The sequence below is a fragment of the Helianthus annuus genome, chromosome 10 (genome assembly GCF_002127325.2).
Source record: "Helianthus annuus cultivar XRQ/B chromosome 10, HanXRQr2.0-SUNRISE, whole genome shotgun sequence".
Lineage (NCBI taxonomy): Eukaryota > Viridiplantae > Streptophyta > Magnoliopsida > Asterales > Asteraceae > Helianthus > Helianthus annuus.
Window position 1 is genome coordinate 959,914 of NC_035442.2, and position 14,431 is coordinate 974,344.

Genomic DNA, 14,431 nt, shown 5'->3' on the forward strand with positions numbered 1-14,431 from the left:
ACCACACCTTCAGCTAATTTAAAAGATCCTATCTTAGTTACATAGGCCTTTGTACCATTAGGATGTTTCACTTGTATTTTTAACTCAGAAACATCAATATAATTGCTTAAGTTAGTTTCAGATTTTACCATATGATTATTAGCCCCTGAGTCAATAATCCAACCTGACCCCTTCCCCACATCATAGCCAAAAGAATAAACAGGACTACTAAACACATTAGAACACATAAACCCACCTGAAACATTGCAGCTTTGAGAGGTTTCAGGTGCCCTGTCCTTAATTAAACTTAGCAACTTAGTCAACTGATCAGAAGTCAAAGAAGTAACAGGCACACTAGAATCATCAACACATGCATTGTTACTTGAACTACTCTTTTTACTTTGATTCCCTCTTGGAGGTTTCATCCAAGAGGGATATCCTATCAACTCAAAACATTTCTCTATTGTATGCCCAGTTTTATTACAATTTGTACACTTTAAATTCTGATTAGAATTTTTAACAATCTTCTTTTTATTATCTACAACAGAATTAGCTTTAGCAAACAACCCAACAGACCTATCATTAGTCACAGACACATTTGAATTCCTATGAGACTCTTCTCTGGACACAATAGAGAAAGCATCTTGCAGACTAGGGAGAGGTTCCCTAATAAGCAAGTTAGTCCTAACAGCCCGATATACATTGTCAAGACCCATCAAAAACTGCATCAACTTGATTAAATGATTAAAACTATTAAACTGAGTTGATGCATTGCATGTACAGACAGGTATTTGCAATATTTGATCTAATTGTTTCCACATTATATTTAACTTGTGATAATACTCAGCCACAGTTAAACTATTTTGCTTGAATGAATTAATTTTTTGATATAGATCAAACACAACTGACCCATCAATTTTATCATATGTATCCCTAAGTTCTTTCCAAACCTCAGCAGCAGATTTGGAATACACATGACCTAAATACAATTCTTCTGAAACAGAATTCAAGATCCATGTAAGTACTACAGAATTACACCTTTCCCATTGAGTCTCAAGAACAGGATTATCCACAGGTTTTTCAAAAGTTCCATCAATAAATCCAATCTTGTTCTTGACTCTCAATGCTAAAATCATGGCATTTGCCCACACAGTGTAATTCTCAGTACCCTTTAGTTTAATACTAATCACAGTTAGATTTGTGGAATCACTAGCATGCAGATACAGAGGATTATCAGGCTCTAACTTACTAATCATAGTTTCACCAAACAAATTCATCAGATCAGCCATGACACACACTCAAACAACCAAGAACCAAAGCAAACAAGACAGAACAAACAAAAAACCTACACTGCGAAGCTGTGCCAGGGACCAGATAGTAGGTTCGTCACTCAAGGTGCCTACCCAGGCCTTTGCACAGGAGCTGTATGCTAGACACACAGAACCAACAAACTAATCAACAATACACACAATCAAAAACAAACAACAACAAATCAGTCAAAACCAGCAGCAACAAACCACAATGCAACAGACTGAACCCTGTCTGTGTCCCAATACAACAAACCGGCCCAACTAGTCCGGTAATCAAGATGCCTAAAATGCAAGACAGGAAATAAAAGAGAAAGATAAAGAACGATCTCACCGAGGGTGCGAAAACCTTGTAAATCAGTCTTGCAGCCTTCACTTAGGGCTACAAGAACTGATCAGAAGACAATCAGCAACAAAGATTCAGTCAGTTTGCTTTGTAACCTTCTAGGGTTACAAAGACCAACGTGAATCTACAGATCAGCACCAAGAACGTCACAAACCCTAGGTTAGGGTTTTGATTCTTCAAGATCCCCAAATTTCTTCACCAGGCACACACTCCAAGAAATGACCGGAGAAGAAATACAACCGGAAAACCACTAGATCTGAGCCAAGAAACCCCGATCCAAATCAGATCCAGTCAGATCTAAACAGATCCAACTCAAGAACCCACAGCGGAACCACGAAACACCCAAGAGCTTATGAAAGCTCTGATACCATGTGAAAAAATGGTAAACCAGAGACAGATCTACCCAAACCAAGATTTATTAACCCAGATAAAATCTATACAACTGAACAAGATGAACTCAAACAAATCACTCACAATATGATCCTCACTTGCAGATTATCAATATGATAATCTGCTTAGACAACAACAAGGGAATAACAACACAAAGTGAATCAAAGAGATTCACAGATAACAAACCCTAATCGCCTAAGAGAACAAAGAGAACAAAGAGTGAAAAATAACCACACAAATGATTGAGTTAGGTGTGGAAATATCTCCACAAAGCTTTAAATTGATCAGGACTTCAAAACTGAACACGCGAACATCCTGTAGTGGACTGGACCTCCTAAACCATTTAGCTCCCAAGCCCACCATTTAGCTCCCAAGCCCACTTGATGTAGAAGCCCAATGTCGCCCAGTAGCAAAGACCAACAACATGCAAAAACAAACAAAATATGATTAGGAAAAAATAAGGAAAAATAGGGAAAATGGAATTGACCAAGAATTGACCAAAATATAAAGTCAGTACTTTTAACATAAATAATTAAGAATATTAGTTTGATCGATGTAAGAACAAGATTGACGGACACAAGAACAACATATCATAATTGCCCAAACTTGGGAATAAAATTCTTACACTTAGGATATAGGGTGTGGTCCTGACCCTCATGACCACCAATCCACCATGACCCTCTACATCAGTGGCATGTCACTCACCTCTAATCCACAATTCTAAGGATGTGGTCATGACCCAAACCACTATCCCTTTATTTATTTTAATTTATCTTTGTCTAAATAAAAAGGAAATAATTACTTAAAAAATGAAAAGGAGGGTCATGATTGCCATGGTTTAATCCATGCAAACCATAGTGGATTAGGGAAGGGGGTGGTATAGCCTTCCATTCATGTTCATAGGTGGCAAATTATGTCCCAACTATGACCCCACACCCTTTAGTTTTAGCATATAGTTAAAATTAGTTATGTCTTTCCAAATAATTCATGCATGGCTAGAAAGATTACACTAGATGAGTCACGTTAATATTTATTATATCTTTACTTGATCTTCCCATGATATTGTGCGCTTAATGAGCAACAATCTTCCTTGTCAATAGGAAATCTTCATTAGTAGTAGCTTCCTAAGCAGAAGCAACTCGGTCGTCATCGATCGTAGTGCCTTCATGATTAGCAAGTTACTTGGAAGTAGCAACTTGACTTTGGTCTATGGCATGCCAGAAATAACTTCAAGTTTTCGAACTCCCCGGTTAAAATTGAAGGTATTATAAGTGAAATCAAGGCTTTGAGTTTTCTTTGGTTTTCCACTAGATCTGAGTTTAAAGGAATAGATTGGAATGATTGGGTATCTTTTGTGAATATGTAATCCTTTGTATGTAGTTTTTTGTCGGCCCGGCTTGAATCGGCGTTTTCGTTTATTGAAGTTTACCTTTCAAAAAAAAAAGTAGTTGTTCCCCTAAGTGGGACACTTCTTTATCATTAAGTCTTTGTTGTTTGGTATATTTACAACGATACTCCAGAAATTTTTTTCACTACACCATAAGACCAAGCGTAGTGGGGTGTTTTTTTTTTAAAATTGCCCAATCACGCCCAAAAACGCCCCTTCACCGCCCCCCCCCCCCCCCCCCCCGGGCGTGATTGGGCATTATCTTGCAAAAAAAGCTCCTTGGCGTGGTTTGAAAAACGCCGAATGGGGGGATTGTTGGCCAATCACATTTGAGCTTCCATTTGCTTGGCCAATAAGATTTTTAAATGTTTTTTTTAATTTTATTTTACTACAAAACATAATGCCCAATAATGCCCCATCCCCACTACACCCATTTTAGAAAATGCTCAATAATGCCCCATTGCTGACTGGGCTGCCACATGACACAAAACGCCCAAAGATGAATACTGCCCAGTGTTCTAAAGCACTCTTTGTTTGCCCCCTTTTTTCATATTTTGAGGGGGTGTAGAAAGTAGCACCCTTTGATAGCCTTTTTGCATTATTAGTTCTCTAACAGTCTGACCTACTATAGGGCTGTTAATAAAGGTAGCCCCACCGGCATAAGTTGGTGGTTTAATATTGGATGCTTGTACAATGTTTCTTTAAAAAAAAAAATAGTGGAGTAAAAAGTGCTATACATGAGCATGTTGAGTTACCCAACAGCATATTGTTTTGCATCTTCGCTAGGGAATACACATCCTTTAAATGTCTCCGTCTTGAGCATTTTATCCGGATAATGATTTTTCAACCTATGTCCCCCAAGAAAGTTCTCATATTACTGACCTTGTTCAATAATAATGAATCAAAAGACTAATAGTAATCTTTCCAGGGTTCATGTTTTAATTAACATTATTAGCTCCTTCGTTTCATCTTTTTAGAACAGTAATCTCCCTTAAGAGGCTATGTCTCTACCCAACATTGGCAAATCTCCAATTACTTAGACCTTGACAATTTATTAATCATCAAAACATCTTGTATGCCCAACTCATAATTCATTATTTTGCTTGAAATTTATGACTCTAGTTCGGATCCATATTTTAAATTCCCACCACCCAAAAGTTGTTTTTTATATAATTATTGAAACCTGCCTATGAAATAAGGTTGATCATAAGCTCAAAAGAGCTGAGCCAACTCAACTCAATCTTGACACGAATATTAAATGAGACAGCTCTACTCGACTAGAAATCATCAACTGAGCTTAAATTTTGATCTCAACTTCGGCTCGTGTAAAATCGAACTGGCTCGCTCTATTTTAATAATTAGATGCTACCAAAAAGGGATGGCCATGTCTAATAGAAACATTCACCATCGTCACTTTTAACGACCAAATTCATAGGTGGTGAGCAGTGGACTACGTGAAAACTAGGTTTAAAACTGGGTAAGCAGTGAGCTAAGTTTGGTGGAGCAACAAAGGAAAGGTGGTAAAGGTTGTCCGATCATGAGCTACATTGAGCTAAGCATTTAAAACCGAGTGACAAACTATTTGAGCTACATCGGCAAAAGTGTTTCTTCCGAGTTCAAGGTAGGGCATCCCTTGATAAAAGTGCACAAAAAAGGGGGTTCGAAACGATAAAAAAAAAAACCAAGGGTCGGGAACAATAATAAGGAAGTGATTCCTTACCCGAACCTATCCGCTGGTTATATATCGGGTTGTAACCCTATGATTTGATTGATACCGGTTTCAACTGGGTTATATCTAAGACAAACCACCAGTCAAAAGAAACCAAAACAGGCTTTGTGTAACTCTGGGCTGTGGCCCTTGATACAGATGTAGCCCAAATATTGGACTGAAGCCCAATAGAAGCCATTTTAATCGAACCCAGCGAGCGGGCTAAATAGACTATATAATAATAAGAATAATAATAATAAAAAGTAAGTAAAGTGGAATAATAATATAATAATAGTCTCTTTCTTCTTCCTCGGTCTTGGAGAAAACAAGAAACAAACAAACAAACACCGATCGATCGATCGATTTCTTTCTTTCTGAATCAAGGTTCTTTCTTTTTTAGGGCTTTTAATTTCAATCATTGGATGATGTTTGATCTGTGTTTTTATTTTCAATCATGATCCTGTTCCTTCCTGTATGGAAAAGTTATCTTAATTAAATAAATAAATATCCACCTACCTACCTAACTCAATCAATCAATCAATCTATTATTACTTGGAATTTGCAGAAGAAATTATCGACGATGGCCCTAGCTGCTTCTGATCCTGCTGCCGACACCACCAATATTTGCAGTCACTGGTAATATTCGTAATCATATTGTAGTTTTTGGTTGGTGCTAAGGATGATAATCATATCATATCTCTAGAAGAAATAGACCAGTTGGAATTGTGATCTATTTTGCTAGTAGCTAGCTTTCTTGTTTGTTTGTTTGAGGGCTGGGGGGATCAACCTCCCTCCCAAAAGATTTATTTATTTAGCCTTTGGCAATCACTTCACTTCTAAGGAAATAATAATAGTAGAGAAGAAGAAGCAGCAGCAGACTGTTTTTGAGACAATTTTTTGCTTGTTTACAAGATTTCAGCTCCTTTAGTTTGTGTTAACTCCCATTTTCACTCTTCTCCCATGGTTGGTAAATAAGTAACACTAGTAGTTGATCGTTTTGTAGATTAACACTCACTACAAAATCTCTAGATTCGTTTATACATTATATATGGTGTTTGTTGAATGTTGTTAACTTGTTTTTATTTTTAATTTCTAATGTTTTGTGTTTGGTGATTAAACGGTTATGTAAGTGAGACCCTATACCTTTTGTAATTGTTATTTTAAGTAAATGAAATACAAATGGCTTGCACTCGGGAATGCATTATCTCTATACAAATCACTATCGTGCCACCATGGTTTCATGTTTATTCCCTATTTTTATGACAATGTCAACATACATATTCTGGGTGTCCTTTGTGAATTACTAACACCACTATACTTGTTTTTGCAGTGAAAGAGCTATTCCGTCTTCAAATATTGATCTGCACTATGCGCATTGCTCACGTAATTTAGAGAAGTGTAAGATATGTGGTGATATGGTACCCAGAAAACATGCCGAAGAACACTACGAAAGCACCCATGCTCCGGTATGTGGATCTAAGGGAAATAATATACTCTATATTGCTTTCTGATTTAAGTCATAGAGTGCGGGCACACACACAGATGAATAGGACCTCAGAATATTAAACTAACTCGGATTTTTTTTATGTTCATCCTTGGTATCCTTTTTCAAATACCTACCTAACTCGGATTTTGAGTTTTTGCTCCATTTTTTTAGCCTTTCTTTGGTTCATTACCATTCTTACTTGTTTGATAAAAAAAACCAAGTTAAATTCAAGGAAGTACATATTTGGAAATCAAAGCTTGAAGGAAATTTGTGAATCATATGCATTTTTTTTTGTGTTTTAACATCGCTTAGGGTTCCATGATTAGAGGTGTAGGATGTGTATTTAATGATGATGAAGAATCATAAGACTGAGACAGAGAAGATGCGTCTTGCAGCAGAACATGTGTTCTTACATAGTCCTCATAAAACTGATACGAAAATTTTCTATCATCTCGCACAGTCGCACATATATAACCCTTCTTCTAGCAAAATACCATCAAGTAGGAGGGGGGGGGGGGGGGGGATAGTGCACGGTCCTCCCAACCGCTGGAGTGATCCCACTCCGGGAGCCGCTACCCGACCAAGCTAGCTCCGCGGTGAATTCCCCATGCCGAGTTCTTACCCTGGGCGACATATGCCACTCCCAAGACTTGAACCCGGTACCTCTGGGAAGAGGTGGGTGTCGGTGGCCAACTGGGCTACCCCAGTTGGTTAAATACCATCAAGTAGGGACACCTAGTTGTCAGTTTTGGTAATTTTTTCTTTAATTCTTGAGGAGACTGTCCAACATAAATCACAACCACTTAAGGGATGTTTAATGATGTTACACAAATATAAAGCTGGTGCGCAATATAGTGCTGTGTAAAATCTAGCTTAAGTTAGGATTAATGGCCAGTGTATGCTTGGTGATCTTGGCTCATTAAACGTAAAAAGTTCCTTCTTCGTGTATGCTCTACTTCTGAAGTATTTTTTTTTTTTAATTCCTTCATATTTAGCACTCACAACACTTCTAATGCAATAGATCTTAGGTGCTTTAACCTTGCAAGTTCTTTATTTTTTTAATTTTTAGTTTTCACAAGGTTGTTTATGCAATAAAGTTTAGGTGATTTAGTTATACTAGAAAACCTTTCAGAATTTATGTGATGGGTTTCTTTAGAGGGTGGCTAAATGAGTGTGTTGAGTAACGGCCCAAGAAGGGGAAATTTTTTATACGAATCAGGTTGGGTTAACAAGAAACTCAAAGTTTTTATGTTATAAACAATAGTTGTCTAAGATATGATAGCACCAATTATGTTATTTCAGTAAGAGTTTAACTTTTTTGAATCAAATGCTTTACTGGGTTTTATGCATTATAAATACACTTTGGGTGAGTTTTCCCCCATTTGACCCATTTCGTTTTTAATTAACCGTTTGACCCGGTGGAGGTAAAACTTATCTCATAACGACCCATTCATTGGTAAATGGATTAAAATTGCCACTTTTAGGTCCTTTGTACTTTAAAGAACTCGTTTTACTGGATTAACAAAAGACGAAACTGGCGTTGGGACAGGTAACTTGTTCGCTGTGCAGTGAGATGATGGATCCTGAAAATCTAGCTTTGCACAAAGGTGAAAAGTGCCCCAAAAGGATTGTGACATGCGATTATTGTGAGTTTCCTTTACCCGCCGTCGACCTATTTGAGCATCAGGTAACCCTTCCTTTTAACATTTAAGGTGGTGTTTGGTTACATCATCTAACATATGGTAAATTTCAGGAAGTCTGTGGAAACAGGACAGAGTTATGTCATCTCTGTAACCGATATATTAGACTACGCGAGAGAGTTGCCCATGAAGTCACGTGCAACGGAACACCCGCTGAAATACCAAGGTTTAACTCCCTCATCCAAAATATATATATATATATATATGATGTTCGAGTTTGCTAAAAAATGAAAAAAAAAAAAAAAGAGTAAAATGCCATTTTCGTCCCTAAGGTTTGGCCAGTTTTGCGACTTTCGTCCAAAGGTTTGTTTTTGCGCATCTGGATCCAAAAGGTTTGAAATCTTGGCATTTTCATCCGGCTCCTTAACTCTATCTATTTTTCTCCGTTAAATCAGGGGTATTCCTGTCTTTTTTGTTAACTTAGAGGGCAATTTGGTTTTTTAAGGGGTATTCTGTCTTTTTACATAAAGTGAAAATGACCGAATCAGCCTTTAAGTTAACAAAAAAGACGGAAATACCCCTGACTTTACGGAGAAATATGGATGGAGTTAAGGAGCCGGATGAAAATGGCAAGATTTCAAACCTTTTGGATCCAGATGCGGAAAAACAAACCTTTGGATGAAAGTCGCAAATTTGGCCAAACCTGAGGGGCGAAAATCGCATTTTACTCAAAAAGAAATGTAGTGGGAACTTTGCGATTTAAACGCAGTTAATGGTACACTAAATTAACATTTATATATGATTTTGTATGTTGGCTTTTTATATCATTTTGTAATGTAATTTCTACACCAAGCTAGCTGAAACCGTTTAGAACTGTTTCTAATCCTAACGAATGTGGTTTTTTTAAGGTCAATACGGGAAGCTGAAAGAGAGCGTGCCGCTAGAAGGCCGCCACCACCACCACCGCGAGACTTGTCTACAAGGCGGCTTCTTTTCACTATAGCCATAGCTGGCATTGCCATTTTTCTTGGGTCGCTCCTTTTCCAGAGAAAACCAGACATCAGTCAAGCTAACTAAAAAGTCAAAGGTCAACTTGGAGATCTTATTAAGAAGTCTCTCATCATGTGTCAAAATGTCTGAATATAAATATATGTATGCAATGCATTTGATTTCATTTTACATCATCCCAGACATTGATTGCTGTTGATTCAGTATATATAAAGATTCAATGAAGAATACTCCAAAATACTTTACAATTAATTCTCTTTGCATTTTATTCTTTTGAATATCTCAACTTTGACTTTCAGTGAGTCAGCGGGGCAAAACCACATAATAAGGTAATTTTATTCAATTTTTTTTATACAGGCCTGTTGAGTTTTGAGGTCTTCTTTTTAAATGATGATTTTCTATTCTTATTTTAAAGTAGAAAACGTGAAAGGTAACCAAAGGCAAATCTGTTTTCTAAAGTTTGATTTATCACTGAACATGTTTTTTTTTCTTTTTGTTGGATTGACATATATGAAACTAGTTTCATACTTTAATGGCACATACAATGTAATTTTAATACTTTAATTACTTGATATGAAAATACCGTTCAATATAGTTTTAATAGTTTACTTAGACCATACCTGAAAATGCAGTTGCATAACATCGATTTACTGATTTCATAACTAAATCGGAGGTGCGAGACTTACCGGCAGTCGGCGCCTGTGTTCTTCTTGCACGACCACCACCGCCGGATGTGTGCTACCATAAGCTTCCTTGTCCTCTGTTTAGTGGATGGAAACTATGGCGTTGTCTTGTTGATTTCGCCGCCACGAAGACTTCACAATTGATCAGAATCTGATGCAGCAAAATCGAGTTGTTGAGTTTCAGAATATGAAATGTAACGAAGAAAATGAGATGAGAATAAGGAAGGATCTTTTCTATCTTCAAAAGTGATCGTTGAATCTGATTGTGTGCTTGACCTACCGATTGTGAGGAGAGAAAATTAGGGCTTTGAGAGAGAGAGAGGGAGAGAGAGCTGAGAGTTGATAAGGAGAAATTAAAAAGAAGGTTTTATAGGATATTGTTTGAATTTTGAATATAGAGCCAAATTTTGAATTTTGAATTTTGAATCTAAAGTCAATATAATTAAATATATTAATTAAAAAGTTAATACAATATATTAGATTTTTAGATAGATTTTTATATATATAAATATTCAAAACGAATTTATTACATCAGCATGTACACGTGGCATAGCTTAGGAGTTGACACGTAGACAGATTTACATTAGCCTCAAATCTCTTATTCCGGTCTTCCTTCCCAGTTCTGTATAACGTCTCTTATGAATAGCGGCCGAAGGCAAATAACCAGTCATACAATTACTGTTCGGTGGCAGTAAGAATGGTGACATGCCACCTGGAAATAATAATCAGCCGAGGCCAGGTTCTAATGGCCCCTCGATGGTACGGGTTGGGACGTCATTCGCAGATTTGCTCAGAGATAAGCAGGAGACGGGTAGTCAAGGTGCTAAAATTGTATCTGTAGAGGGTAAAGGGTCTCTATACCCGTTGCACTGTATTGGAAGGTCAATTCTTGGTCATGCAAAAGACGTTTGGTCCTTAACGAATATCAGGCAACTTTTGGAAAAGGAAGGAATGTTTGATTTTGGCTTGTCATATGTCGGTGGGGTAACGATTCTTATCCCATTTAAGGACAATGTAACTGCAAAAGTGTCTATGGAGCAGTATAATCCGGTTTTCTCGTCGGTCTTCTCTAAGTTCAATATTTGGTCCGGGGAGGAAATACAGTGTGGTCGGATTGTTAACCTGAGATGTTCTGGTGTACCTTTCGTAATTAGAGATTATTCGTTGTTTGATAGAATCGGTGGCATGTTCGGTGATATAGTCCAACCATCGGCTTTTTCGTGGCAAGAGGAGGATAACTCGGTTAATACGGTAATGGTTCTGACGTCCCAAAAGTCTAGAATTGAGGAGAATGTGGTGATTAAGTGGAATAACAAAAGCATTGTAATCTGGGTGACGGAGTCTTCGGAGAGGTGGGTGCCGAAATTTGATAGTGTTTCAACTTTTGAAACCAGGGATTCGGAGCCGGATTCACATGAGGAAATAGATGATATGGAGGAAGTTGAGGAAGGAGAGTTTAGGAAGGAGGATGATCAAGTTCTGGTACTAGATAAGAAGGTGACCTCTTCGGTCGATAGAATGGAAAATTCCCAGGGGGCAAATGAAAAGTCGCCGGTTAGTCAGGAGTCTCCAGAATGTCAAGAGTCTCAGAATGTCAATGGTGGTATGGGAAATTTGAATGTGCGTGGGGATGTGGATAATTTAATGCATGGATCAATTGCAACGTGAAAGATGATGTCATATTAGAATATTCAAAATATAGTAGTGGGCCTAATGTCATGAGTTCTGGTGGAATGCCCTATAAGCCCAATAATGGTGTTGGAGATGACCCACAACATAATTTAAATAATGGTAGTGGGCCAAACGTGGTCAACCCAGATGTGTCCACTAACAAACCCAGCGAATTTATGGTCAACGATGGTTTTACACCAGGGGTCAATTTGGGGAAAAGAAATAGAAGTGATATTAGTCCTCATTCGATTGGTTCTACCCAGGGACCCTCTCAAAGAATTTTTTCCCAGTTGCAAGATCCGCCAAATGTACCGTTAGATCTTAATTCTCTTGCCAATGTTAGGCTTGGATATGATGAGTCTCTTTTCGCAGATTCGGTTGATCATAGGGATAATCCGGCTATTCGAGTTCAAGATGGGGCTGGAGAAGATGGGGTTTCGGTTTTGGCTGTAGATTCTGTTCCGGTAGATATGAACCAACACCAGAATATCGGCTCTGAGGTGCAAGCAACGATTGCTATTGGGTCAGTAATAGGTATTAATCTCAATGGTTTTGTGGCTGCTACTGAGAAGATAATTGATGATGAAGGTGCTATCAACACTTCCCGATGAATTGTCTTTCTATTAACTTGAGAGGTGTTCGGAGCAATCAGAAGTCTGATTGGATCCGTGGGCTGAAGACGAGTCATGGGATTCATTTTCTTGCTATCCAGGAAACAAAGTTGCAGGATTCAGAGTCGTTTATGTTCAGTAAGTTTTGGGGCAGAGCTGAATTTAAAGTAGCAGTTGTTGACTCTCATGGCAGATCTGGTGGATTAGCAAGCATTTGGTGTCCAACAATTTACAGGTGCGATAATATTATTCAGAATAGGTATTTTATTATTGTATCGGGCATCATTGTTCCATCTGGGTGCAAGGTTAATTATGTAAATGTTTATGATCCGAATGATGCGAATGGACGGCGGGCGCTCTGGCTGGAGTTATTGGGTTTTAGAAATTCGATTCAAGGGCTATGGGTCATGATGGGGGATTTTAATGAAGTGCGGGAATCTGGCGAGAGAATGAATTCAGAATTTGTGGAGGCTAATGCCGAAGCATTTAACAACTTTATTCTTTCGGCTGGATTAGCGGAATACAATATGGGCGGGGGCAGCTTTACATACATTTCAGATAATGGTACAAAAAATTGAGTAAGTTGGATCGATTCCTGGTATGCCTTGGTTTTAGGGAACGTTGGCCAAATGCAGCAGTTATGGCCTTGGATAGGGAAGTATCTGACCACCGGCCAATTGTACTATCAACAGTTGAGTCAGACTTCGGTCATATCCCGTTCAGGTTTTTTAATTCGTGGTTCGAGTATCCTGGCTTTCTGGATTATGTGTTACAGTTGTGTGGTGTATTTACTTTTTCGGGCCCGGCGGATCTAGCTATTGCTATTAAATTAAGGTGGCTGAAAAATAACATAAAGTCTTGGTTAAAAGTGGAAAAAGAAAGAAGGGAGGGTATTTATGGTGGGAAAAAGAGGCGTTTAGCTAGTATTGAAAGAGTGGCAGAAGAAAGAGTGCTAATGGAGGAGGAATAGATGGAAAGAGCGGAGTGCAGAAACTATATGGCTGAATTTGATAGAATAAAACATTTGGACTTACGTCAAAAGTCTAGATCTAAATGGGCAGTCGAAGGTGATGAAAATTCAGTATTTTTCCATCAAATTATTAATTCAAACATAAGTACGAATAGATTAAACGGGACGATGATTAATGGTGTTTGGGTTACAAACTCGTTATCTATAAAGGAATCGTTGTATGAGTTTTTTCGAAATCAGTTCACTGAGCCCATGCCAGCGAGGCCGGAGCTGGTGTGTCCTAACTTAGCTTCTATTTCTGACACCGAGGCGAATAGTTTGATAACACCTTTCTCAGAAAATGAAATTAAGGCGGCAATCTGGGAATGTGAAGGAGATCGTGCACCGGGGCCGGATGGTTTTAATTTCAAGTTTATTAAGAAGTGTTGGACAGGTCTTCGAGCGGAGTTCGTTAACCTGTTCAATAGATTCTATGAGGAGGGATCCATAAGTAAGTGTTGCACGTCATCGTTCATTGCTTTGATACCGAAAGTGAAGGACTCGATTAGTGATCGATGTCGTAAGGTCGGTCAAAAATAAAGTTAAAAGTGTCCTATTCACCTTTTACTAGTAAAGGGCAAGTAGGGTGTCGAATCCACGGGGAATCAGTGGAAAGTATGAAAGTTCGTTGCTTTAATTACCATCTACGTCTAAACTAATTGCTTTTTGCAGTTTTTAGAATGATTGTGAAAACAAAATAAATTAGATTTGTAAACAATTGTGAGAAGAGGGACCAATCTCCGGGTTTTCAGGTTGTGTAGAAACACGGGTAACCTAATTACTACCAATTGGAAATCACATAGACATGATTTGCTAACTACTTGTTTTGATAAATAATTAACAGATAATATATTTGATTGCAATGATCCACGATCGAAACCGAAAGATTGATGCAACTGAATAGTAACCTAGATAATTACCAATCCTAGATTTCATAAACATGAACAAGTTCAATGGTTAAAGGTTGAAGACAATGACAACTTAGAATTTAATCCCAATTGTTGATGACAAAACCAAATAACTGATGAACAAGTATGCAAATGATAATCCAACAATGTTTAATCAAAAACAAATAAACAATAAAGATAAACTAACCGAATGATTAGTCAAATCTTAATCCAAAAGTTTGTAAAACTAAGTCAACCCGGTTCCTAACACAAACCCTAGTCCCGGAGATGATCACGGGTGGTTTAGCCGCTCATGTTC

General features: G+C 37.9%; 3 protein-coding genes across 4 annotated transcripts; 2 read left to right on the plus strand and 1 right to left on the minus strand.

Annotated features, from left to right (window-relative positions):
- Positions 1-421: 421 nt before the first annotated feature.
- On the minus strand, positions 422-1,268 carry LOC118483309. Its single transcript, XM_035978967.1, has 2 exons — positions 522-1,268; positions 422-439 (listed from the first exon to the last, which is right to left on the minus strand). Exons 1-2 carry the CDS (start codon positions 1,266-1,268, stop codon positions 422-424), a joined length of 765 nt encoding a protein of 254 aa, XP_035834860.1.
- Positions 1,269-5,379: 4,111 nt separating this feature from the next.
- Positions 5,380-9,503, plus strand: LOC110883769 (XIAP-associated factor 1). 2 transcript variants are annotated; one of them, XM_022131416.2, is made up of 6 exons: positions 5,380-5,501; positions 5,683-5,753; positions 6,448-6,583; positions 8,153-8,290; positions 8,357-8,469; positions 9,152-9,503. In XM_022131416.2, the coding sequence occupies exons 2-6, from the start codon at positions 5,698-5,700 to the stop codon at positions 9,318-9,320; spliced, it is 612 nt and encodes a 203-aa protein (XP_021987108.1). In that variant the 5' UTR covers positions 5,380-5,501; positions 5,683-5,697; the 3' UTR covers positions 9,321-9,503. The 2 variants fall into 2 exon arrangements, with proteins under 2 accessions (XP_021987108.1, XP_021987107.1); XM_022131415.2 differs by having other exon boundaries at positions 5,431-5,589.
- Positions 9,504-12,212: 2,709 nt separating this feature from the next.
- Positions 12,213-12,794, plus strand: LOC110887047. The gene has a single exon (XM_022134955.1). The coding sequence runs from the start codon at positions 12,213-12,215 to the stop codon at positions 12,792-12,794; it is 582 nt and encodes a 193-aa protein (XP_021990647.1).
- The last annotated feature ends 1,637 nt before the right edge of the window (positions 12,795-14,431 follow it).